Source organism: Tyto alba, unplaced genomic scaffold (genome assembly GCF_018691265.1).
Source record: "Tyto alba isolate M040663 unplaced genomic scaffold, T.alba_DEE_v4.0 Super-Scaffold_30, whole genome shotgun sequence".
Taxonomy (NCBI): Eukaryota; Metazoa; Chordata; class Aves; order Strigiformes; family Tytonidae; genus Tyto; species Tyto alba.
In genome coordinates this window covers 5,668,752-5,695,440 of record NW_024881305.1, presented here as the reverse complement: position 1 = coordinate 5,695,440, position 26,689 = coordinate 5,668,752, and the positions used below count along the sequence as shown (strand labels likewise).

General features: G+C 47.6%; 2 protein-coding genes across 12 annotated transcripts; one reads left to right on the top strand and one right to left on the bottom strand.

The window, feature by feature from the left end:
- Positions 1–3,852: 3,852 nt before the first annotated feature.
- Positions 3,853–21,277, bottom strand: PFKFB2 (6-phosphofructo-2-kinase/fructose-2,6-biphosphatase 2). 11 transcript variants are annotated; one of them, XM_033009601.2, is made up of 16 exons: positions 20,577–20,744; positions 19,756–19,881; positions 19,538–19,634; positions 19,085–19,151; positions 18,861–18,935; positions 18,667–18,723; positions 18,054–18,178; positions 17,488–17,695; positions 17,133–17,279; positions 16,440–16,544; positions 15,663–15,792; positions 14,783–14,845; positions 14,126–14,199; positions 12,171–12,362; positions 10,582–10,604; positions 3,853–7,293 (listed from the first exon to the last, which is right to left on the bottom strand). In XM_033009601.2, the coding sequence occupies exons 1-16, from the start codon at positions 20,719–20,721 to the stop codon at positions 7,278–7,280; spliced, it is 1,650 nt and encodes a 549-aa protein (XP_032865492.2). In that variant the 5' UTR covers positions 20,722–20,744; the 3' UTR covers positions 3,853–7,277. The 11 variants fall into 11 exon arrangements, with proteins under 11 accessions (XP_032865492.2, XP_032865495.2, XP_032865498.2 ...); XM_033009604.2 differs by having other exon boundaries at positions 12,288–12,362; positions 20,577–20,743; XM_033009609.2 differs by lacking the exons at positions 3,853–7,293; positions 20,577–20,744 and adding exons at positions 7,644–9,902; positions 21,136–21,277.
- On the top strand, positions 20,808–24,670 carry YOD1 (YOD1 deubiquitinase). The gene is made up of 2 exons (XM_033009611.2): positions 20,808–21,063; positions 21,480–24,670. The coding sequence occupies exons 1-2, from the start codon at positions 20,856–20,858 to the stop codon at positions 22,184–22,186; spliced, it is 915 nt and encodes a 304-aa protein (XP_032865502.2). The 5' UTR covers positions 20,808–20,855; the 3' UTR covers positions 22,187–24,670.
- Positions 24,671–26,689: the final 2,019 nt, after the last annotated feature.

Genomic DNA, 26,689 nt, shown 5'->3' with positions numbered 1-26,689 from the left:
ACTGCTCCCCAAAAAATGAGCTGATAACATCAGTGAATAAAAAACAAAATCAAAAGTCAACACAAAATATACTCACGTATACACATCTCCTTTGATCCATGCCACTTATTGTTCCTTCCACAAACAAGGACATTTCGGGCATTGACATTTCTCACATAACCTGGACGACAGACGTATTCCACCACTGAATTATAGAAAAATGTGGTAATGTCACGGTATTGCTCTTTGAGTTCTGCAGACAGGAAACGTGGCGGAGCATTGCAGACACCTGCAGACAGAAACTCCATCAGAAAGACACTGGGAGGAAAGGCAGTGGGAGTTCAGGCCTGTTCTACTCTGAAAGTCCAGGTGAGGATACTTCAGTTGCCTTAAAATTTCTTAAAGTTAGAAAAAAGAGGAGAAGCATGGTCTGTGACTGGGGATGGCTGAGGCTGGCAGGGACAGTGGAGCATCATCCCATGAGGTCCTCCTCGCTCCTCACAGCTCACCCAGCAATTTCAAAGGCTAGTCACAAAGTCCAGATTAATCTTTTCCTCTCCCCAATTAGTATAAATCATTGCACCACTTTCAGCTGGAATAATTTTACGTCCATTTTACACAGAAAGGAAAAAAGGCAAAGGAAGATGGATTCTGATCACAAAGATTTACAACACTCTCAAAATGTAAAGGCAACGAGGAAAAGAGAAGGATCCAAGTCTTGTGAAGCCCAGGAGAAGGTTTTCCTTTGAGGGACCTTATCTTATCCCAACGGACTCATTCACTTACTCTGGACAGCCACAACAAAAGCAGCAACGAGGAATAACCCGAGGACAGCGGCACGATCCTTCTGCCTCCCCGGCTCCACAGCTGACATCTTTCTTTATTCTTGTCCAGAGATCCCACAGACGTTACCACATTCTTTTTCCAGGCCAAATATCTGCAAAAACAGGAAGGGGCTCTTTACACTCCAGATAACCATAGCTCATATGGACAGGTCGCAATTCTCCGTCCCTAAGCAGTTCTAAGTCGTGGCTGGGGAGCAGAAGCTGCGGGAGCCACTGCAATACCCTGCGAGGGAGCGGAGCGGCTCCTCGCTGGCTCCTCTCGGGCTGACGGGACCGAGACCCAGCACGGAGGAGCTGGGCTGCTGGGGCAGAGCTGGGTTCGGGTGAGGAAGCCTGGCTCCAGCACACCAGACCCAGAGACATGAAAGTACAGCATTAACAGGACAACTGACTGGAGATGTTAAGCAATTCCCACAGGCTTTATTCCACTAGTCTCATTTATTTTCATTTTTGAGAATGCAGCTTTTGATTAAAGCTTTAAAATAAAATTAAAAAAAAAAAACAACCAAACCTCCAAAACAGCTCCACTCAAATCCAAACATAATACTTTGTAGCTTGTCAGGTTTGACTTAAAAACACTATATTGCCAACATAGTGTTCTTCTCAGCCAAAATAATACTTGTGGGGCCATGAGTTTATCTACGCCTTCTGGAAAAAGTTCCCTGAAACTTATCTTACGGGTAAAATATTTTGCTTTAGTAATACATCTCTTGGAAGCAAATTCATAGTCAGATGAAATCCTGCTAGAGTCAGTACAGTCCCCTAGTAATAAATTACACGCAGAGAGAGGTATCTAATCAAAAAGATACATCAGTTTTGTGCAAATAACATTAACTGGAGTAAAGCTGTAAAGCATACAGGTCATTCAGGAGATCAAATGTCTTACCAAAGGGAATTTTAGTGCAATTTGGTCTAACCTGGCACCCCTAGAGATCAGCAAGAGTCCTGACTTTGTTATCCAGGATCATAATTTATAGCCTAAACCCTCCCAATGTTATGTACACTCCAAGTGCCTACCTTCCTCCTGGAAATGAGAGTCTTTCTTGGTCCTTTCTGCCCTAAACCTAACACTCCTCATGGCTGTTTCATTTCTCTGGCTTTCCTTCAATCCTTGAGACAGTTCTTGGTTTAATTTGATTTAATTTACTCATCTTTGTGCCTGCTGAAGTTGCCAGAAAGCTCCAATCCAGTTCCCAAGAGCAACACATGACTTGAATTTTTTTTTACCTGGAGGTCCAGCAGCAGGAGATGGAGAGACTCGGCGTGTTTGGCTCTTGCAAGACGAAGTGATGACTGGCCTTGTCCAGTCCCCCCAGCTCCGCAGCACTGGAGGAGGAGTTACGATACGCCTACATGCTCAGTTACGGCTCCGTGCAGAGAAGTCTGAATTTTGCAAAGACCAAAGTTGTGCCAGTTGACCCATAAATCATTAACTCCTCCTCTAAGCATGAAGGAAGTAGTTTATTGGACCCACAAAAGTGAAATACTAGAAAACTGAACGCAACCCAAGCAGATGTTGAAATTGTTTGTTTTCTGTGTGGAGCTGCCAACTATTTGTTGAAATGATCTTTGCTGAGCAGGACGCTGCCCATTCCACCGTGCAGCAACGGCACCCGGGCAGTGCCGGTCCCCTGGCGATGCCCAGGGACCTCGGGCACACAGTGGTGGCCTCCTCAAGAGGACTGCTTCACCCAGGGGCACGTCAGCCCTAAGCTCATCCCTTCTGACCTCAAAAGCCTGTGGCCAGTGTTCAAAATACTGTTTCTTCAACCAGCTCCATCCCATTAAAGCAACACCATCTGGAGCTCAGCAGCACGCGAGGTCCCAGGCAGCATCGCCCCGAGCTGAACGCGCAGGCCTGCGATGGGTAAACCCAGCTGCCCCTCGTCTCGCTGTAAGCTGTTCCCAAATCCAGCTGTCACCGGCGGGTCATTTTCCAGTAATAAGAGTTTTGGCAGAAGCTGTCATCATTTTCTCCTTTTGTACTTTGGCTGCACAGCTTCACCCAGGCTTGAATCCCCACCAAGAACCTGGCACCGGCTTTTTTACCCTGGGTTGGGCTTCACACAAGTATCTGTTTGTTCTTGCCAATTCTGAGGGGTTTTGCCAGAAAAATTTACCTTGTGCCTACGTCGAGTGGGATATATTACCGTTGTGAAGTTCCCCAAGTCCACGCCAAAACACAATGAAACAGATTCAGTTCTTGCTCTGTAAAACACGGCCCTCGCCCCACGAGCAGGGGCTTGCTCACAACAGGCCCCTCATCACTCCCGAGCAGGCACTGACCTCCACTAAATATTTACAAGAATCCAGTTAATCACAAACACAAACACAGGCTTTCTAGATTTTTTTTTTTTTTTTCCCCAGATGACTTGGAAGAAGCTGATTTGTGTGCTGAAAAATCGGCAGCTTGCCCTCAGGCCCCCAGGAGGTTATTTAGCACAGGGTGCTCAGGGCCACGAGCATCAGCCATGGCCCAGCAACACCAAAAACCGTCCCCTGCTCCCACGGCTCCTGAACACCCCCCAGCCTGCAGTGGGATAAACAGGATAAAAGGGGTTTTCCTTAACCACATTGAAGGTCATTTATCTTCAGGCTGGGGCTGGTGAGTCCCTTTGGAACCAGCTGGTTTCCAGCTACAGATGCTGGAAATCAGAATCACAACCAGTTGTTCTGCTTAATTTCTTTTTCTCCCTAGAAAGAGATGTGCTTTAAAAAAAAAAAAAAAAAAAAAAAGTGTTCCTACCCTAACAGTTCCACAGAAAACCTGAAAAATTTGAATTCTGATAGCTCAAATCAAAACACTGTTAAAACTGATGAGGGAAGGGAATGGCAGTAGCAGCTCTGAGCTGCAGGATTCACCATTTCCAGCCCAACTCCCAAAAGCCAGGGATGCCTGCCCTTCCCTGCAGAACTTCTTCCTCCACACACTTTCCACAGACCCCCTGAATTCCCCATTATCTCACAAAACCAGCACACAACAGGTAGTTATAACAAACAGTGGAAAATAACAGAGGAAACTAGATTATTTTTTTTTTTTTTTAAATCTCTTTATTGTAAATGAATGCTCATGGGGTCTCTATGCTCAGGTGCACAGAGTACACAACATACAGCACAAGTTTATACACACCGCATTTTATTTTTTTTTTAAACCTAAGAAACCATCAGAAAGCAGTAGCGTAGCAAAATTGCAGGTAGACACCTAACATCTGTCTCGGTAAACACTAAATACAGAGATGCGTTTTGCAAACCGTTCAGAGCCAGAGGAGCAGCAGCGGAGGTGGAGGTGGCCCTGGCAGCGCTCGCCCAGTGCCCTTCCGAGGAGCACGGGGTGAGGAGACCCAGGGCAGGCAATTCCTGGACGCGGTGCCTCTCCTCCCAAGGGAACTGGGCATCCCCGGCCCCCACCGCCGAGCTGCCGGGAACCTTGCAGAGCCAGCAGCTCTAACGTCACAGCCAGCATACACAAACTCAAGTTACCCGGCTTCCTTTTAAGCCTTTGTCCTCCCTTTCCAATTTTCCCCATCACCAGCAGCACAGATGGGAAAGAGAACGGGGTTGTTTGTTTTTTGGGTTTTTTTGGTGTTTTTTTTTTCCTGTCAGAGCGATCATTTTGCTCTAGAACAATGCTGACAGGGCAGCCAGTCCCCAGACTGCAGCGATGCAGGTCCCATGGGTGGCCCTGCCACTGCTCACTGGGGGTGACAGCAGGCACCACCACCTCTGCTGATAGAAACGGAGAGAAAGTCAGGAAAATACAGGAAAAAAACCCAAACCCCAGCGGTGGTGCAGTGCTCAGGAAGGCGCCGAGCCCACCTTCACACCTCCAAATTCACGACACCTCTTCCTGCCCATCCCGACACCAGCTCTGGTACAACTGACAGCACAAGCCACTGCTAATCCTCAGTTCAGGTACATTGTGTAACTGTTGTTTATTCTAGGGTATTTGTATGCACAGTGCCAAGGAAATCAGGTGATTTCAAGGAAATACCTGGCACGGGAACCCGCCAGCCTGTTTGGGGCTGGGGAGACCTGTGGGGTCACTGGTGTCACCCCAGCCTGGCCACCCCAGAGAGCTCGGGGCTCGGCAGGACCCCAGGACCTGCCATGGCAGGTACAATTCACCTGCCTGGAAATTATGAGGATCACAAACCTGCTGCTGCTCTGCTCTAGAAATGCATTTACACACTTTTTGAAAGTTAAAATGCAGGAGGAAGAGGCTATAAGTTAAGCTTTAATTAAAGCACCGAGGCACAAATACTGCTATCTGCAGAGGTGACTGAGAGGTTCCAGCCCACGACCCAGCAGCCCACAGCCAAAGCAAGGACCCACTCGATAGGAATAAAGGGAATAAAGGACCCACAGCCAGTGATTCAAACTGCAGACCTGATTTTTAGCAGTGATTAAAAAAAAACAAAAAAAGTTACGACTGCCAACATATTAGCAGCTACATTCATGAATCCTGGCAGGTGAAAACATGCTTTGTCTCCTTAACTACTACTCAATGATACAAATATAATTAACTCTTTAGCGAGTTATTACAGCATATTGTGCGTAAACATCCTACAGTACATTCCTACTCCTTTTTCCCCAGCAGAGCAGGAGGTTTCTCGGTCGGAGAAGCCAGCCCAGTGGGGTGTGGGTTTGTGCGTTTAGAGCATTATTGGAGAGTGACAGCAAGTATTACTGTATAACAGGCTATAAATGTTTTCCTTCATTTTTTTTTTTTTTCCTTTTCTGGCTTAGTTCTAAGCACTGTAACATTTAAAACCAAAGAACAGACGGTGCTGCTCCTGCAGAAGGCTGTAGCAAACCTGCGCCCCAGTGGGAACAGCCCGAGGAACAAAACCAATAAAACTCAGTTTCTCACCCACTGCATTTTGTCCCTCTGTGGGGCAATGGTTTTAGATCAACACACGCTTCTGCTCCTCAGAAATCCTAAGGGGTCAGGATTAGTGCCTGGGCTTTTGCCATGGACCCCTCTATCTCAGCTTTAACAAATTAAAGCTCTTGGAGTGTTTAAAATAACCAGGTTAGAGCTCAAAATCCCCAGGTAAACCTCAGGCTTTGGGGCTGCTGAGCTCCTCCACAGCCAGGGCCAGGATGCCGGTATGTTTCTCAAGCACGGATCCCTGATGTGGGTATGGCCAACATCTATTTACATATTTAAAATAAGCAACCTCAGTCCCAGAAGTTGCTCCTATAAATCCTGGAGACACTGGAAACAGCAGGCCCAGAACAGCCTCCTGCTTCGTACCCAAATGCTCCTTTCTTCACCCAACCTGAGGATTTTGCCCTTATTGCAAGAACAGTGGGAATGGGGTAAAAATGGAGTTTGGCAAAACACAAGTCAAGACTCATGGGAGAAAAGTGTAAATCTGGGGTTTCAGTGGGGCTTCAATAACACACAGCCATCACACGAGCCGTGCCGCAGGGGAGTTTCACCATCTATGCACTAAATACTAAAGCAGCTTAAACCCTACTGAAGGCAGCATTATACATCAGTAACATTCACAGCTTATTCATAGGCAAGTTCAAAAACTTGTTGTGGGCCTAAAATTTGGTACATTAGAGACAGCTAGTAAAAAACATCTGCTTCTTGCAAACCCTGCACACTCAGCCTCGCCGTTCCCAGACACTGAGCAAAGAGATGCTCAGATTTTCTGTTCTAAGAGATAAAACCGTCCACAAAACCCAGGAAAAATGAGTGAGAGGATGAGGCTTAGATCAGGGTGCAACACTAAAGCAGGACTTGAGTTCAGGTTCAACAGTACTGGTAGCTAACGCTGTTTCCAAAGAGTGACAGGAGCTTTTATTCCCTTTTGCCTCTCGCAGGAGACATCCCACAAGATCTGGTGACCTGACAAGTGCCTTCTGTTACACCTTGTGCAAAAAGCCTTCCCAAAGCACAGAAACAGGCTCAGATCAGGAGATCCAAATCTGCAGTCCTGAAAGCAGAGTCCAGTGGTACCTGGAGCTCTTTCAATGGTTAAATAACACAATAACTGCATTTGAACTTGGAAATGGTAACAGCTAAAACATTGGGGATTTGGTCTGGTAACAAGTCTTCCAAAGAAAAGCTGCTTCAGCAAGTATGGATATGACCATTTAGTCCTCATATACACTGCAATTAATTTTGCTACCTAACCAGGAGGGAAGACATGGAACACTATTTTAACAGCCCAGAAAGACCAGGGATATGTTAGCTCACACATATTAAAAGCAGGTTGAAAAACCTCCGTAATAAATTTTCTCCGACTTCACTGACAGACATTTCAGCACTCGGAAAGAAAAGACACAGACAGACTCTAAAAACACATTTCAGAGGAGAGTACTGGCCAAAGCGGCGTGCAGCTCACTGTGCTCCGGGGATGCTCGAGTCCGTTCCGCAGGGCTCTTCTGGCCACGGGAATCCCAGCCGAATCCGAGATGAACTCACAAACCTCTACACCGTTAAACCAGCCATCCTCTACAAATAAGAGATAAATGGTACGGGTCATACCAAGGGGAAAGTCTGGAGACGGTAACGCAGGGGACAGCAGAGCTCAGCTCTGTGCTGGGGACAGACAGACAGACACTCAGCAGCACCCAGGTGGATGCAACCAGCTCCACACAGTTGTTCCACATGACAGTAACCATCTGAGGATTTACTGATTTACTTCTAGCCAAGCAAACAATGAGCTGCTTCACATTTTGCATCGTCCTTTAACTTCCTACAAAGCTCAGCACAAATAGTTTCCCAGCATCAGCCCGAGACCATGCAAGCTCAGCTTTTCTGGAGTGTCTTGGAGGACAGCAGGCAATAACGAAGCAGACTGGTTTCTCAGGGTTACTTGCTTTTATTTATCTTCTCTACAGGAAAGTACACTTCCAGGACAAACGTAAGAAACATTACAGCAATTATTTTGTATGTTAACCACAATAAATACTTCTAGTTTTGATAAAACTTCCACTGCCTCACTGAGGGTCCAACAGACAACAGGAACACAGTCAGGTCAGTACAACTGAACTACATATTTACAAGTGCACAATCACACAAGTTAAAATCCAACAGCCAGCTGCTGTTCATGCAATGTCTCGGGGCACAGAAAATGTTCAAAGGGCTCCAGTCTCACAGTGCCCCGTGCCTGCTCTGCTCAGCTGCGGCGCTTTGAGACTGCAAACCGATGTGTAAATCAATATGGGCAACTTGCCTTGTTACCTCGCCAGCACTGTTTTGCAATAAAAAAAATGGCACAGCCATGGAGCCAATTTGCTGACATTTAACAGCAAGCATCAACACTTAAAATCCAACAGGCAGGAAATCTAGATCCTACATATTTTCTATCTGCAATTAAAAAAAAAAAATCTAACCAGCTTTCCTGACAATGACACTTAAAAACTAACTGTCATTAGAGAGAGGCAATCTGTAATAGCTGCTCTCATGCTATTTTCTCAAGCACAACACCAGCACTAAGAAGGAAGAAGGTTTGTACTGGAATCAAGAAAGTTGGACCAAGTTACCCTCTTTTATCCGCAAACCCTCCTAGGAAGACTGTGTTATTTAAGCATAGGGGAAAGAAACACACAAAGTGCAGCTTTAGAAAACTAATTTTGCAAAGCTTGCATATACATTCATTTTCCAAACACACAGCTCCTTATGGCACAGAGTAAAGGCAAATCCAAAGGGGCAAGGCTTTGATTTTTAGCCTGTGGATAACTGTCCTCTGATTTGATTCTAAATTAATATTACTCAGTATATGAACAATGATTTATCAGATTTATCACAAGCTCCCTCCAGTCAGGTTCTTTCTCCTTTTCCCCTCATCTTCAGCATTAAGGCCTCTGAAACCAAGGGAGATGGGCAACTTTAGGATAAGTGTGCTCTTTTTGCACTGCTCCTGGTTGGACCATTCCCAAGTCGTTCATCCTGACATGGGAGATGCTCTGCAGCAATTCCTGAGCTTGATGCTTTGTGCGCTTCCGCGGCTTTGGCAGGACAGTCAGTAAGGAAACTCTGCAGCATTACTAAAAGTGCTTTCACAAATTAGAGAACAGGAGACAGAGGCATGTAACTTTAGGATCGATCCCATACCTTTGTGTTCTATGGCACGTGTAAATATCAGAGATGGAGAGAGACAGAGCAGTCGCATTGCAAAAATTTGTTGGAAGAACTTCACTTCAAGGACAAAGTGCAATTAAAGTCAAAAATAAAAATGCATATCCAAATGGCCCAAGACATTCAAGCAGGAGTTCCTCAGGCCTACGGCAGCGTGACCTGCACCCCACCGCTGCGGGGACCGCCCTGCCACTGTGGAATGGGAGCCAGCTCCCCACCCAAACCCGAATCCTCTCCTGACAGCCGACATTTGGAAACTGAACCAGCTATCACCTTCCTTTCTCAGCACTCAGCTCTCCCTTTGACACCAGAGCACCAGGAGATTTGCCCAAAGGCCCAGGGCAGAGGCACGGAGGGAGCAGAGCTTTGCCAAGGAGCAAGGGCAGGTCAGCACCGACCCCAGCAGCCCATGAGCAGCAACCTAAAGCCTCTGAGGACAGAGCTTGTGCCCCCTCTGAGCCCTCCCTTAGGCACCACCACCCTTGGGTGCTCCCGGCCACAGCCTGCTGCTCCCTCAGAGGGAGGGCACCGCGCTCCCAAAGGTGGGTGGAAGCAGCGGGGGGCTGTGGGTGACCCCAGCACGTGGGGACGAGCACGGCACCGCACGGATGCGGCATGAGAGCCATCCCACAGCCCCACGCAGGGACCTGCTGTGCAATACAGCTGCCCCCCCCCCACCCCAGACAGAGCACCTGAACGGCAAAAAGCTTTTACAAGGCAAAAGAAAAAAACATCCGTGATTCATGGATTGCACGAGGTGGGACAGCCGGTAAGCCAAGCGAGGGGCTGCAGCGGGGTCTGCCAGAGCCACCAGCAGAGCAGGGGTGAGGGGCTGGGCCTCGGGGCCAGTGGGAACATGGCAAGGCGAGGGCATCTCTGGCCTTTCTGCGCAGGGCGGCAGCCAAGGTCTCATCCGAGCCCCTTACTCGGAGGCCGAGAGGGAAGCCGAGGTCTCGCGGGTGACGCTGGCTGCTGGCTCCCTGGAGAGGGGGGACAGACGAGGACATGTTCTCCCCTTAGGGTAGGAGAAAGAGAGTCCTGCTCTCTTCACCCCCAAAGATGCCTGCAAAGGGATGTGATGGTGAGGACTCGGTGACAACTGCCACCTACACAGAAAGGTTGATCCACCCAGCTGCTTTCCAAGCGTGCGCTGAACCCACACAGCTCCCTCGAGTCACGGGGAACTGGGGCTGAGCAGCACCACTCCTGTCCAGGCTACGATCCGGCAACTCCTGCAAAACCCCTGCAACCAGTAACACCACCACACCTCGTCCCAGGCGGAGAGAGCACCAATGTGGGACCCAGCACTGCTCAGGACAAGCTACGTGGCTCAGCCCAGCAGCACCAGTGCAGAACCATCCCACGTCCTGGTCCAGGGATGCAGCAAGCTCGGGGTGGAACACACTTCTGCAGGCAGGCAGCAGAAGCACGATGCACCAGTAAGTCCAGCTGGAGCCCCTGGATCAACAGGCTCAGCCTGGCAACATATTCCTCCCCCACTGAGGTCCCCCTTAATGACAGGTTATTGTACAGCAAAATACTTCCTTCTGCTCCAGGTGTTTGTCTTTCCCCAAAATAGTTTCCATGCAACATTAGTCAAGAGAAGTCCTACTTACTAAATCAAAAGAGTACATACAAGCTGCTTTCAGTGGTACTCACAGGCAAGCATTTCCCCCTTGAGGCTGCAAAGGAAACAGAAACAGCACAGGATAGCTCATAGCGCATTTTAAAGGAGATTTAACAATATTAGTAAAAGCAGCAAAGCAAATGAGGAAAGAAGTGAAACAACCCCCAAGATTTCATGTTAGGGAGCTCAGGGCAGGCTTGGATCACAGCAGGAGCTGACCCAAGGCAGGGACATGGTGTGCTGCAGGGCCCGGCCACCCCCTCCACGGCTGCTCGGCTCCAGGGCTCCATCTGGGCAAGAGGCCCCAGGAGAGCTCGACCGCCCACCGCCCGCACGGCCCCAGAACCCAGCGCTTACTAAATGCTGCTCCACCCCAGAGCTGTCAGTGCTTTGCCATTACGATTCCGAAGGGTTCAAGTGCAAACAGGGAGCGGGGTGGGGATCCCCGGACTGGGGCTGCCCAGCTGGAGACACCCACAAATTAAGGCCTGGGGCAGTCAGGGTCCTCTCCAGCTGAGACTCTTCCTCCAGCACTGGGCCAAACCAACCCCCCCCCCCAGTGCAAAGCCCTGTCTGGGCCAGTTCTCACTGGAGCCCTGGGATTTTGGGGATGCCTCAGGCTCTTCACTGAGCATGAAAACACCAGCAATGTTCACCTGTGCTGCACCAGCCCTTCGTTTACCCTCTGGCCACTGACTCTGCTAACAGGGAGGAAGAACACAAGAAGCTGGGCTCACTGAATACCTTAACCTCTAAAGTATCCAAGATTATTTTAGTTTTAAAACAGCTTTGGTAACAATGGCTGTATCTGTATGAGGGGCCCAGCCAAGACCTCCAAGCCCCCCACACCCCCCATCTCTGCCTCATCTGACAGGCAGCAGCGTGCAGCCCGCTCTGCCTGCGCTCTCCCAGGCACAGAAAAACTCCTAATTTAGCAGAGAAACTATTTTAAGTGAGCAAAGAAACAAACAGGGCTTCACATCCAACACTGATGAAGACATACATGCAGTTAAGGCAGAAGAAACATCAAGCACCAAAACCCAAGCTGCTTTAATTTGGGCACCCAAAGAGCCCAAACTTTGTTGAACGCACTGACAAAATCACGGACGCAAAGATTTCCTACCATGTCACTCCATGGCAAGAGCAACACTTGGCTGCAGCATCAAATTAGGACAAAGAGGGTGCATTTAACTCTTTCCAACCAGCTTTCTGCCAGAAAACAAGATATCACCCAGAATTAACCACCCTGCCAAACCCCTGTTGCGCTGATGGAAACTCGCCTGCACGAAGTCTGACTTTGAAAGCCTCTGGCACCACAATTCTAGTTTAATGAGGTAAACTTTTGGTGGTTTTTTTTTCTGTTGTTTGTTTTTTGTTTTGCTTCGTTTTGGTTTAGTGTTGTTGCTTGTTTGGGGTTTTTTGTTGTTGTTTTTTTTTTTGTTGTTGTTGTTTGTTTGTCTGCTTTTGGTTTGTTTTGTTTTTTAAAGGGAGTCTAATCCAGAACAATTTTCACGCAGGAACAGAGATGGTGTTCAAGACCCTGGGAAGGGTCTGTATTTCAGAGAGGACCACCGACAGCCACGGGTGATGGTGGGGAGGGGGAGCATGGGGAAGGTACCACCTGGACACCGACTTGCAGCTGCGGCTGGTCGGCCCCATCTCGAGCTTCCAGGGATGGGAAAGGCCCCAGCAGGTCGAGAGGTTTGCTCCCAACGCTGTAATGTCGTGGGCGCTTTACCGTGTCCGCGCTGGCCCGCGGCGTAAAGCTGTTTCTTCTCATCCTTACAGGGCTTTGGTTGGCGGGAAGGTGGTTCTGATCCCAGACGGAGGGTATCGCAAGGAATGAAAAGGGGAACCACAGTTTAAAACCACATTGCACACCGGCACACGCCTCTGGCAGCCCCACCCCCAGGCACCCCAGTACCCCCAGCAGCCGGGGCCGCGGCTCGGTGAACCCCACATCCATCCGCACCAGCACGACCGCCCCGTGCCTCCCCCAGCTGAGCACCAGCGGTGGCAAACGACCTGCTCTGCCAGCTAATCTGGCTCAGAGTCCACTGAAAAGTCTGCTTTTTTAGCAGTTTTACTTCCCTTTGGGATTTTTTTGCTTAGGTGGCTTTGTTTGGGTTTTGTTTTCTTGTTTTTTGTTTGTTTTTTTTTTTTTTTTTTCATCTCCGCACAATCAATTTAGAGGGGCGAAAACAAAACAAAAAAAAAAAAAAAAACAAACACCAAAAATAGAAAACTTTCCCTTCTTTGTGTTTCTTCTCCCCCAAAGCAGCCGCATTGCCCAGGTAAAACAAAGAACAGAAACGGCCTCCAACTTTTCTGAGCGGGCAGCAACAATTTCAACACAGGCATCACACAGAAGTTGCAAAGCAATAAATGCCCAACTGGAAACCACCACCACAGGACAAGACACAAAAATCTTGCCAAATATCCTCAGTTCAGCATTTTGCAGTCAGCTGGATTTAGCTCCACAAATGCTCCAGCCACAGATGCAGGTTCCAAGTTTCTCTACCCCTTGTTCATGGTCCCTCAGCATAGGGGACTCCTTTATGCTGGGACAAAAATCAACCATATTCCAGGCAATCAGCCAATAGCTCTTTATAAAATACAACGACAAGCAGCAGCTAAAAGCCTAAACGTACCAAAAGAAATGAAAATGCCATACACTTAGATTTCCCGTGAGCTAGCAGAGAGTTGTTTCGTGCTCTTTAATTGGGGGAGCTAATTACAGGCAATCACTAAGCGGCATTCCCCGGCACACCACCAGTCCCTCTGCAAAACAGTGTTTGCAACGCAAACACCTGAAATAGCAGCAGCCTCCACAGATTCAGCACGTAGATATGTGCTTTGCTGAAGAAAGTGGAGGGCTGAAGAGTTATCTAAGTAACGGGAGAGACAGGCCATCAGAAATAAAGCCAATAAGGGTCTGAAGCATCTCCACTGCTGTTGTAAGAAGATTCGCAGTGCAAGGGAAGTAAATTGGACCCATTTCCTTCCACTCCGATATACACAAAGTTTAGGAACACCACAGTCTTGCCTTGCACCAAATACTTGTCTCTGCAGATTTCTTGTGTGTTTTAAAAGGGAAAAACCTCCACTCCTCCCAGTCCCCAGCCCCTAAGGGCTGCAAACGCTGCCGAGAGCCACCGCGAGCCTGTCCCAGAACCCAGCCTCAGCCTGGCTGCAGCTTTAGAAAGAGAAAGCTCATCAAGACAACGAGAAAAATTCACTTTTAACATTTTGGTGAGTCTGTATGAAATGATCCCAGTTAATGGAAGCAAGCATCAACAACAAATACTTGACCGAAAACAAGACGGGGAATTTAAAATCCATGTCCTCAATTTGCCCATTCTGCTTCCTACAACAGCGCTGAGAAGTATCTCCTCCTGGCCTGAGAAGCACTCTAATTCAGCCTACAATTAATTCTGCTTTTGGGGATTATTTGTGAAGAAAGCCCTTCTGGTCACTGAAAGCAATCAGCCATTTCTAGCAGGTATTTAGGAGTGCTTCAGTTTAGGTACTTATTTTTGAAAGGGGAAAAAGCCAGACCTGCACAGCAGGACTTACTGAGTTCAGAGAGGGTTTGTCACGGTGAGTGTTCACTGCTTCCACGCTCAGGGTAATGGTCTCCACTTTACAACCTTTACCAAAAAGAAAGAGTTTATATGAGAAAGGGTAATGTATTAAATAACCTTTTTTTTTTTTTTTTAATATTGAAAACAGCATGTAAAGTGAACAGGAATAAATTTTTTATTTTTTTAAAAATAAACTAGTTCATAAATAAACAGTTCAACCTATTAACAAAATTTTACACTTTAACTACTTTCTGGCTTTGACCTTCACTGCAAGAGCACAGCCTGGTGTTAAGCAGACTCCAGGTCCATCTAGAAAATCCATTTTTAACTGACTGCACCCCAGAGCCAAATCCAAGTTTGGAAGCACAAACAGCCGCCTTCATCAGCAGGTGAAATCCAGAGACAGTTATCACTTGTTTAAAAGACAGGCCACAGGAGAGCACCCCCACACCCACAAACCTCCCCCCGCACTGTTCCCCCAAAACCCTCCCACTCTCCAGAACCTTTTTATGTGTTAAAAAGATTACCAGCAGCTTTTACACCCCATGTGGTTGCCGCTGCAGACAGACAGACTCGCCCATCAGATTCACACACACACACATACAGAAACCAGGGGAAGATCACAAAAGAAAAATAAGACAATATTTACCGTATGCAACAGGCGTGAGCTTGAGAATGGTGTGGAGCGGGCAGCGCAGGTAGGGCAGCTCATCTAGGACAGAGGTGGGCGTTACGGGGGGGGCGTTACGGCTGCGCCGGGGGTGCCCCAACCAGCCCCCCCCCCCCCCCCCCGTGCTTCATGTGTGACCATTCACAAAGCAAATAGTGGACACAACCAGCACGAGCGCCTTGTGCCCAGGCAGACGATGCCGCAGCCCCCCCCGGACCCCTCGACCGCCCTTCCCCAGCCCCCCAGCAGCGCGACAGGACTGCCCCCACCATTTCTAACACACGGGGCCGGCCCGAGGAAACCCCTCCAGCAGCTCACGGGTGGGGAACCACCACAGCAACAGCCACCACAGACCCCTAAGAGTTCTAAATAAAACTTTATTAACTTTATTAAAAGTTTTATTAAACTCCCGTGAAGCTGGAGCTTCATAAAGGAGCTTGCAGCAGACTGGGCCTAGCTTCCAGGCGACTATGCCATGCAAGGGATCAGCATTTCTCAGAGATGTAGCACTGCTGCCAACCCTTCCAGGCTACCGATGCATCAGAAAACTTCTTTATGTTAAAAAATAGTCCCCTACAGATTGTCGGTGCTACTGGTGGAAACAGCTCCAGAAAACGGCTGAGCTGAAAACCGGCAGCACACGCATCTGCATTTCTCACCAAGAAAGCTTCTTGCTGAGCTCTGTGCACCACTGAAATGTAATGGTTAAAGTATTTCAGACATGTTTTCTTTTTTCTTTTTTAAGCAGCTCTTCCTTTGCGAAAAATCAAAACAGTAATTACAAGCCACCCTCCCAAAAGCTCTGCAAAAGCAGCAGTGAGAGAAGCCAGCCCCCAACATCATGCATTTATTTTTGTACCTGCACTCTTGTCAAGAAAATAAGCCAACAGGCACCTCATAACCGCCTGGTGGGAGATAACGAGGACGTTGCCTTGCCTTTCTAGCTCCATAATTACTGGCTCCAGGCGCTGGACCAAGTCCTGGTAGGACTGAAAAACAAAACAGGAATTTTTCAGGGGGTTTTGTAAACAGCAGCTTAAAGAAGAAGTAGCAATTAACACAGCTTCACATTCAGGAAAATATCAGTTAAAATATCAAAATGCAGAAGTTATGGATGATCCAGTAAATACAGAGGGGAAAAAAAAAAAAAAGCAGAAAAGGTGAAACTTAAAGTCAGCAACCCTCAGATTACAGGACGATTCATAATACTGGTAACTCTTAATGAGTGCAGTAAGAAAAACAAATAAAATAGTAAATTATACATTTAAACAAGGTTGTGAAGTAAAACCAGAAATGACTCCATACCACACCCACAATCATTTTCTTTCCAAGACTGTTTGTCATAGTGACAACTCAGGCCTCAGCCAAGCAAGCTGGACGCAGAAACCCCTCGGTGTCTGAGAGGAGCATCAAGGGATACAGCAAGTGGCCCAACTAGTAAGACTGAAAGGCGTATGATTCCACAATAAAGGAAATCAGTAAACCTTTCCTCTAAGAGAGCCGGGAATCCTAACGTTTTCAGTTCCTCAGACAAATAGTGGCAGAAAAAGTTAAAATTAAGTAAAGTCCTTCAATTCTACACAGACATATTTGGTTTATGTATACTGTATGTTAGTTATTTCTTAAGGGTCTTCACCTCGCCTCCAGGATAGCGATAAAGATATTTCTCTTGATCCCTCAATGCAAACTCATCTGGATACTTGGCTTCAATTTCTGCATAGGTCATTTCTTCACATACCCCCTGAGGGAAGAAGAACTTGTTACAACACACTTGGTTTAAGCAAAAGTGCAACAATGCAACAGGAAGAAAAGAAAAAGCAAGTGGCTGAGATCAGTAACCCCTTTACGTGACGAAAATTGTAGGTATCTTATCTGACGCAGCCATACACTCAGAATTTGTATACTGCACGTCCAGCGTGGTTTGAAGAGGATGGGCTTTTGGTTTTATTTCAAACCCCTTGTTTGCCAAGGATGAAAACGAGCATTCGTTTCCACAGCAACGACCCTGCCATTTCTATTGCTTTAAAGAATTAGAGCGGGAGCAGCATCCTTTGTTCACACAGGACGGTGTGACAGATGCCTGGGATGTTCAATGTTCTTTTCTTTCTCCACTCCAGCTGGATACGTTCACAGCCAGGTCTAGCAGCTCCAGGCATTGTCAGCCCTGTACCAAACCATCCCGAGCCTCATAATAATGGCTGGAGTACATTACACATGGACATGGTTATAAGTGAACAGGAAATAGTGAATTTTATCATGATTAATTTGTTTTTTAAGCATTATTTTCCACCTAGGAAAGCCAAAGGCTTCAATCAGCATTTCAACTCACAGCATCGATCTCGTTGAGAATCTTCCACTGCTCGTATGTGACGCCCAGGGACTCGGCTGTCTGGATCGTCCTTTTCAGCTGGCTCGTCCACACCTTCAGATCGACAATTTCCTGCTCTTCAATGAACTTCTTCAGCGCCTGAGCAAACTAGAAAAAAAAAAAAAAAATCAGGAGAGATTAGAAGGGAGCAGGAGCTGCTGCCGCTGTTCAAAGCATCATTGCAAGGGCTGTGGCTGTCGCGGCACGATGCAGCTGCGGGGCTGCCCCTCGCAGGAGGGGGACGCAGAGCCCGGCTCTGCCCCTGGTCACACAAGATTTTACAAATACAGCAACCCGGGTGCTGCCAAACACATACCTGCTTCCCACGCGGTGACAGACCAGAATCCCCACCAATCTTGCCAACAAGATTATATTCACTCTCACCGTGTCGGCAAAGGTAGATGGTACGTGGCTGGACATGAATGTTCATTAGGTAATAGACGATTTTACTCTGGATGTAATCTTGGACTCTGTTTACTAGGAACCGCTGTCCCACATTGATCACTTTAATGAAGGAAAGATCTCTGGAGTCAACATAAAATAAGAACACCCACACGACTGGTTTTAAAAATGAAGCACGTGCATCTGCGGGTGTAATCTAGCTATTTATCCTCTAGTAAAGGCACCAGCACTACCACTGGGTCGCTCCAGCAGACAGAAGAGACACTGAACTGCCACGCTTAAACAAGGAGCTGCATTACACTAGAGAAAAATCTTATCACTTGGGACCCGAAGATATCACCTTCACACAAGCAATCACGCTTTGGGAGAGCAGAGGTCTCTAGCAGATGTGTTACAGCATCCTGAGCCAGAGAACAGCAGCAACAAAGCAAACCAGCTCATGTGTGCAAGGACAAAATGCACCCCCAGGGCTTCACTTACTTGTCATACACATCGGGATCGAGAGGCTGGTAAGTGACCTTGTAGCACTCTATCCTCTTCAGGAAATCATCCATCACGTTCTCCCTGTTTCTCTCCGGGTAGTCGGGGCTGGAAACTTTCACCTCCTGATCAACACACAGCACCACTTTGTGAGAGTTAAGCAAACTCAACAGGGAACAGAAGCAACACTGAATAACATTATTCTTCCCTTTTGAAACAAACACACATTGTTTAACGCTGCCCTTTGGAAAAACCTGCTCCTGGAGAGGAAACAAAGGGCCACTCTGAAGGCTCCTTGGCTCCACGACAGACACAGCTGGCTCGCTGTTAGCTGTCCCTGCAAGCCACTCGCTGCCTGCCTTCCCCTGACAAGAAATCACGCTTCAAGGTCAAACATTTCTCAGCTTCATTTCACTTGCACGTTCTCACATAACTAATTGTATCTTTAGCTTTTACAAGCCTGCAAACCTTAGCTGCTTATTTCCAAGGTGACATGGAAGAGCAAGGCCTTTGCAGACATTCCTCTAAGCTACCACAGCCGGTGACCTTGCACTGAGCACCCGAGCTACCACGGTAGGCACTGGCAGCTCAGCCTAGAAAATGCAGCACGCACCAGGATATTTGCAGCAATGACTTCTGGATCGTCACAGACAGACTCCACAAAAAACACCTACAAAGAAGGCAGGGAAGCATATTTCAGAGTCGAGAACTGTACTCCAAATCGAAACTCAAGAGCCCCTGCCCCAGGGAGCAGTAACACCCCTTGGTGCAGCAGCTCCAATGACAAATTAAATACTGGAGCACTACCTTGAAAGCATTTTCTTTAGCAAAATTTAAGATCAGGTCCCGTCTTTCTCGAGTTGTGTTGGTTGCATCAAACACCTAGCAGAAAATAAGGAGCAATGAGCAAGTTTGTTTAAGGCTTTTAAATCAGCCCCAAATCATTTGGGATTACCATCAGGTCCCCAAGTGCCCTGGGCACCTTTGAATCACCCAGATGTAAAACCATGTTTAGTCCAGAAAAGTCTTACAGCTATTTGCCCACACTCCTCCAAGAGATAAGCCTTCACGTCCTCTAGAGCCACTAAGGCACATCGTCTGCAGGAGAGAAAGGGATACTGTCAGAGCTCATGTAAAGCATTCAGTCAGCAAAGCTTCTGAACCACTGGGGAGATTTAAATACCTTCTCTCTCTGCTCACAGAGCACCCACCCCTGCATCTTTCCAAGAGCCCCAGAGATCATAAAGCATCTGAAGTGGGTCTGAACACACTGCATCACCCCTGTTCTTTGTGCCAGCCCAAAGTCAGCGCCAACGCTCCCACGCACAGTCCCTCCGGCAGGATCCCTGCATGGGCTATGCTACCTCCTCCCCTGCCTTTATGGGCATTAAATGCTATTTTGTGCTCCTCAAATACAGAGCCTGCCAAGATCCGAGACTAAACAGACCACCATGGGTCAGTTCAGCCCCCTGACACCGACTTACTTGCGGATTTCCATGGCTTCTTTGTTATCGTGCCTGAAGAAGTCATAGGACTTGTAAGACTTCACCGCTTCCCGGCGATACACTCCTAAATTAAACACTTCACACACAAAAGACGAGCTCGTGAGCCTGACAGTGTTTCACAGACAGAGGTCATGGTGCTTTGGGCAAAGGGCAGAGCCACCCCGGCACCGGGGCGAGCCAGCAGCCCCCGCACACACCTTTGGTGGGCACCCCGATCCAGTTGAGGTAGCGGGTGAGCTTCTTGGACACGTAAGTCTTGCCGCGCGCGGGGAGGCCAATCATCACGATCAGTGTCGGGGAGTTGGTCATGTAAGATGCCCATGCTGCAAAAAAAAAAAAAAAAAAAAAAAAAAAAAGAACAAAACAAAACAAAAAACAAACCACCCAGGAGCATCAGCACTAGCGTGGAGAATTCCCGAGCAAGAAGCGAGCCCCAACCCCAAACCAATCCCCCCGTGTGAAGCTGCCCCATCTCCCGGACAGACAGACGCAGCCCTACAGCTCCTGATGGGCTCGCTGGAGTGGCCTCACTGCTAATTAACTGCTGCAAGCAGCGGCCGGACTGCTCTGTGGTCTCCCAGGTGTTAGCTAATGAGGCGGGTTAGCAACGGTGCACCCGCTGTCCCTAATGGGGCGAATATATGAATTTTAGCGTTAAAAATATTTACCGATTGGGCAGGAGCTGTCAAGATGTTTTTAACAAAACGAACACGTCCTCTTGGAAAAAAACCTAAAGCAAGCTCAGAAAATGCCCGGGGAGAGACAGTTTGCGGGAGGGGGGGGGGGGGGGGGGGGGGGAAGCGCGGTATGCGGGGCATTACAGCATCCAGAAGTTGGGCAAAAAAAAAAAAAGGAGAAGCTGGGGCGGCCCCGCGCGGGATGGATGCGCGTTTCAAGGGAGCCGCGCGCTTTCCTACGCGCCACGAGCGGCGTTATCCCCCTAATTATTATTAATTTTTTTTTCAAATGCTCGGAGCGCACAGCTTTCCCCTCCCCGCCCCGGGCCGCGGTTACTCACAGCACTTCTTCTCGCCGCCGCGCAGGGCCCCGGCCCGACCCCGGTGCCGGGGGGCCGCCGCCATGGCTCCGCGCCGCACGCGAGCCGCATGCGAACCGCACGCCGATCGCACGCCAACCTCACGCCAATCGCATGCAAATCGCATGCAAATCGCATGCAAATCCCGCCCGCAAATCGCGCGGCCCGACGTCAGGGCCCTGCGATCGCGATGGGCGGCGGCGTCTCGCGAGAACCGGGCGGGCGGCGGCGGCGGCGGCGGCGGCAGCGGCCCCGCCGAGGATGCTGCGGCTGCGCTGCAAGGCCCGGAGCGGCTCCCACCCGTTGCCCGGCCTCACGGCCCACTCCCGCCTCCGCGACATGCAGGCCGCCCTGGCCGCCCTCACCGGCGTCCCCCCCCCGGCGCAACGCCTCCTCCTCGGCTTCCCGCCCCGCAGCCTGGACCTGAGCGACGGCGAGCGGCGGCTCAGCGACCTCGGCATCCACTCGGGTGAGGGGCCGGGTGGGCGCGGCGGGAGGGCGGGCGCTCTGTGACCTCTGCTGCCCCGCCGGCTGCAATTACCGTAATTAAAAGAGGCTGCGGCCCAGCACGCCCCTCACCGGCCGGCTGCAATCCCGGGGGTAGCTGCCAGCCGTCCCGGGGACCCCTCGCCGGTGCCGGTTCCACCCGCTCGGGAGGCAGGAACGCGGGGCCGGGAGTCGCCGGGTGAGTCCCCCGATCCTGCCGCGCAGGCTGGGTGGGCGGGCTGCGGTGCTGCGGGGGGCTCGGGGGGGTGTTTTCCCGCGGGATGCCGCGCTGCCGGCGCAGCGAGCGCGATCCCTACTGCCAGCGGTACCGCCGCGTCGTTTCTGCTTTAGGGGCGGGAGCATCTTTAACTCAATTCTTCCTCCTTCTGTGTTCGGCAGGCGACACTCTAATAGTGGAAGAGGATACCTCCAAACCCAAGACTGCCTCGCCGGTAGCTGCAAAAAGAACAATGTCTAACTCGGTTAGGGAAGCTGTGCCTGTGCTTGCGAGGAGGGTCGTTCCGGCAGATAACTCCTGTCTCTTCACCAGTGTGTACTACGTGGTGGAGGGGGGCGTTTATGACCCGGGTTGCGCTCCAGAGATGCGCAGCCTTATAGCCCAGATAGTAGCGAGCGATCCCGAATCTTACTGTGAGGCAGTTTTAGGGAAAACTAACAGGGAGTATTGTGACTGGATCAGAAGAGAAGAGACTTGGGGAGGAGCCATCGAAGTGTCCATTTTATCCAAATTTTACCAGTGCGAAATCTGTGTGGTGGACACACAGACAGTCAGAATCGACCGTTTTGGGGAAGATGCCGGTTACACTAAGCGGGTCCTTTTAATTTATGATGGGATTCATTACGATCCTCTTGAGCGTAAAATCCCCGACTCGGACGTTCCTCCCCAGACCATTTTCTCCACGACTGATGATATTGTTCTTGCACAAGCATTGGAGTTGGCAGATGAAGCCAGACGGAAGAGGCAGTTTACCGATGTGAATCGCTTTACGCTGAGGTGCATGGTGTGCCAGAAGGGACTAACTGGACAAGTGGAAGCCAGAGAACACGCCAAGGAGACTGGACACACCAACTTCGGAGAAGTGTGACATCTGCATGAGGATGGTTACATCGACTACCTCACCGATCCAGAATAAAATTCTGGATTTCCAGATAAGCTGTATGTAATCATAAAATTCCATTCACGGAGCTTGAAAAGCATATTAACTTAATGGTGGCCAAGATGCACAGGTTTGTTATGGTTAGTGACTTTTCCAACGGATTTGAAATAGGTATCTTCTCGCATGCTAATTTATAGTACTTTGGCAGGTGGTATACACTGGCAGCTAAAACTTGATTTCTGAAATAATCTGTTTGTGTGTGTCATCTGAGCGGACATACAAAACCAGGCTTCTTCAACACTAGCGTAAAATCTCGCCTCTGAGTTACTGAATTAATCTCTCTGTGTTATGTTTTCAGGGTAGTTAATCTAAGGGTTTGGGAAACACACGTATCAGCATTACTTATACTAGGAATTAGACTCTGCACATGCAAGCAGTTCTTGAAGGGGAAACTGCTTATTTGGTGCACAATCTTTAATGGAAAGAGTATCTCCAAAGCTGCCCTATACTATGTTACCATCAGAAGTAGACTGTATTGTTTGTGTAAAGTCATGGCTTTAGAGAAAGAAATGGCCTCTAAGCTTTAAGATAGCCTTCTTTAAATTAATGAGTAGATGGTTAGGTGTTGAATAAACTTATTAATCCTCCATAGGTAGTTTTTAGTTGCTTGAAAAATAACTATCAACCCCCTGGTGTTTACACTGCATCAGAACATAGGCATGTTTCTTTTGAAATACTTAAGATTCTTCTTCATGATAGTATCTGAAATTCTGGCAAGAGGGAAATATAGTGGTTAGGGAAATGACTTAATTTGCATCTGTTAAATACACTTAAGCAGACTTTACTTGGGTAAACCCGATCTCACGGCCACAGTGTTACTAAGCTGTACCAGATTCCAAATACTGTAAATTAGCACTTTAAGTTATAGTTCTCTTCACCAACAAAAAGTTTTGCCCTTTTTAAGAAGGACAGAGTGCTAACCCGGAAGGGAGGCTTGAAGTTTCTTCATCTGCATTCTGCCTTAATGTGTTTGTTGATACGTCACTGATGACTGCTCAGTAGCAAGACTTTAATTCTGATAATGAAGGGTGCAGTTTAATTTTCAGAACAAAATAAGCTGTGTAAACTGCCCTACTTCTCATACTGTTCAGTATCAGGGAAGTTGAAATTGGTTTAATATATCTTACCTCACAGCGGGGTTGTGAGGCTTAACAATAAGTGCTTTTGAGGTCTCTTTAAAAGGTGCTGTAAAGGTGCATATTACTGAAAGGGATTTTTTTTTTTTCTTCAAAACGCCTGTAAAACACACTTATTTTATTGAATTTTAAAATATTCTTAGCCTGCTATTCTTCTGTTACTCTGTTTTGAGTTACCTTCCTTGCACTTTTACAAATGGGGAGCAAGAACATTCATCTTTGGACTAAGGCAGAAATAAACTCACTTTCTGAGGGGAATCTAAGATCTAGTTTTAAAAACTCCATTTGTTAAAGCATCCAGCTAAATCCTGGTGCAGCAAACACTTCTTTTCTATAAAAAGCATGTTTCACAGAAGTTCTCAGCTGAGGCTCCCAGTTGGACTTTGAGATACTTGAGGGTCCTATTGAAGAAGGGACATAATTACATAAGTGCTTTGCTGAATTGAGGCAAGAATAATTAAGTATAAAGAATGGAATCACTGAGAGCACTATGGACCGGGTTTCTTTTTGATTCAGTATTAAAATACACATTAGCACTGTTGGGAGTTTCCTATAGAAAGCCACCTAACTTCCAGTGTTAAACCCCACTTTGCTTTTAGCCTGTCATTAGGAAAAAAAAACAAAACAAAACCAAAACAAAAAAAACAACAAAAAAAAAAACAACACCAAAACCCAGCATTAAAACCAGCCCTCTAGAAGCTGATGCTTGTAAACCTGAAGAAATATCTGATGGTTCAAAGGAACTTGAAGATTACACTGTGTTATAACTACTTGAGATGAAATACTGTCTAGGAACGAGACCAAGAGACTGTCAATCCTAAATTGTATTCTCAGCTTTCACACTGAAGCGGTGAGACGCCTTGGACAAGGAGCTGATCCTCACCATTGGCCATCTGTAAAATGGACGCAATACCTACCTCAGAGAGGGGTACAAGGTGACTGTCTTTGGGTGTCTTTGAAACAGAAGTGGAAGATACATATGTATTGTCTGCCATGTTTGCAAATGCATTGACTTTGGGGAGCAACACTTAGATGTTAGCTTTGTATCCTGGATGGATTTCTGCAAGCGTGTAAAAATATTTTTTTGGGTATTTCTCAATTTCAGTATTTTTAAAATTAGCTTTATTTAATCCAGAGTGTTTAGCTTTGCTATATCACGTTTGCCTTGGGAATCTGCTAACAGAGCATCAGCTCCCTTTGAGGGAGATAGGTCAATATCAGTGCTTGGATGTTTTCTTTTGTTGCCTAGAAAATAAAATCTCTTTGGTTAAAAAAACATCAACTGAGCTGCTTCTTTTTAAAAGTTGATACTGTTACACACTGACAAACTCTTCCAAAGAACAAGTGACCTGTGGTGTTGACTGTCAGTAGGGAAACCTTATGTCCTTAACTGCCAAACAGAAAGTATCTCCAGTATTTAAAATGTAAGATATGGATACATTTAAAGTATAACTCCCTTTCTTTTTTAAATATTGTAAATGTTAGGGGTGTTTTTAGTACCTTTTTACCAGCATTTGCCTGCCCTTAATGATACGATTATAGAAGTATCACAAAAATGGCATCCTAAGACTAGTAGGATGAACTTCTGAACATCACTAATACATTTGCACTCAACTGTTATTAATTCTACAGCAAGGTGTTAGTTACAGCTATTTCAGGAGAGAGGTGTGGGGCCAAGGCTCAGGTACCGGCAGGGAATAGCATCACCTGGCCACACCAATCCAGAAAGCCTGTAAGATACAGACCCATGTCCTTACCATCAGCACTTATTCCCACGTAAATTTAAAATAAGCTTAAAATTTCCTGCTGAATACTTCAGCGCAGAGGTCAGTAGCTAAGTGGGCCCTGGAAACCGAAATTTTTGCCTCGGAGGTGTGCTTACTAAAAGCTGGTTATTGATACTGTTTTACCAACCTGTGTAGCTCTGGTTCTTCGTGTAAGAATTGTGGTTTCCTGGTGCCAGCCTGGCCGTTCCACCAGCACTAAATTCCTTCTTTAATTAAAGAAGAGCCTAACACACTCTAATCACGTGGCCTTTCACAAACATGGTCTATTCTGTGAAGAGATACACATCATCTCGTGGTTATAACAGCACTTTAAAAGCTTGCCTGAGCTTACACGTTGAGCAAGGACTTTCACCGCTGTCGGCAGGGTGTGTTCCCATCGCAGTAAAACCAGCGGCGTTAGCAAACGTTTCCAGTCGGTGTCTCCAATGGCATCCAGTGGTCTAGCCTTCTGGTTTGTGTCTCATCAGTGCAGATCAGTTCCTAGAACATATCTCCTTAAACACGTGCCCCGAGTTGCAAAAATTGCTGATGCACCAAGAAACGTGACAGATGCGTGCGTACTTGTTTAGTGTAGTCTGTGCCTCAGTTCTGGAATTTCAGGTTTGTGCTCTTTTTGCTGGTGTGCACCAGCACCTTTTCTAGGTCTTCCCATCTACACGGTGTGGCCTTGGAGCAGTTTGCATCTCTTTCATTTCCTTTTTGACTCGACTCCCAAGAGACAGTCATGGCAAGAGAGGACGTGGCCGCGCAACCGGTTCAGGATGAAGCTTCTTCAACTGGTTGAACAATAGCTTCTTTTTTAATGGTAAAGTATTTCCGCTGTGTAATTAGAGTCAGGTAGCAAGAGGAACAAGCATAAAGAGGGTTTTACATACCTCCAGAATCTTTTAGGCATTTAAATATATAAATCATTAAGCAGACAGACCTCAGGAAGTTCAGTTGCACACATATCTATTTCATGGATGCAATTGCCTGAGAGACTGGTCTCAGAAGTAAATCAGTAATATTCTGAAGTTTCTGAAGGACAAACTTAATGCCTTAGTTCTTGGTAAATTTACATAAAAAGAGCAATTGCTGGGAAGATAAATGAGAAACGGGACATCTTGTTACATGGTACAGAATCAGTATCTTGCATCTGCACCTTTTCATGTGCAGAGTCACAGCAGAGGCCGCTTGTGACGGTTTGGGAGCAGCGTCTCCTGCACCCATCCTGCTCTTTCTAGAGAGCTGTTCCAGAACATAACTGCTACAGTCGTGATCCACCCCAGGGCAACAAAGCCACGGTGAAGCTGCACCGGCAACGCAGGAACACAGCGTTTGTTTTTACAAACATTTGTGACATAAGCAGTATTATCTATTTGCCATTCTCAGCTTTTGAGGAAGCAGGACCGAGGGGACAGGCACAAATGAAGAAAATGCAGAATTTCTCTGCTGACTGCCTGAAACACAAATCCATGTGTCGATGGAGTCTTTGAGAAATCAGACTGACACACAACCGCTGAAGCGTC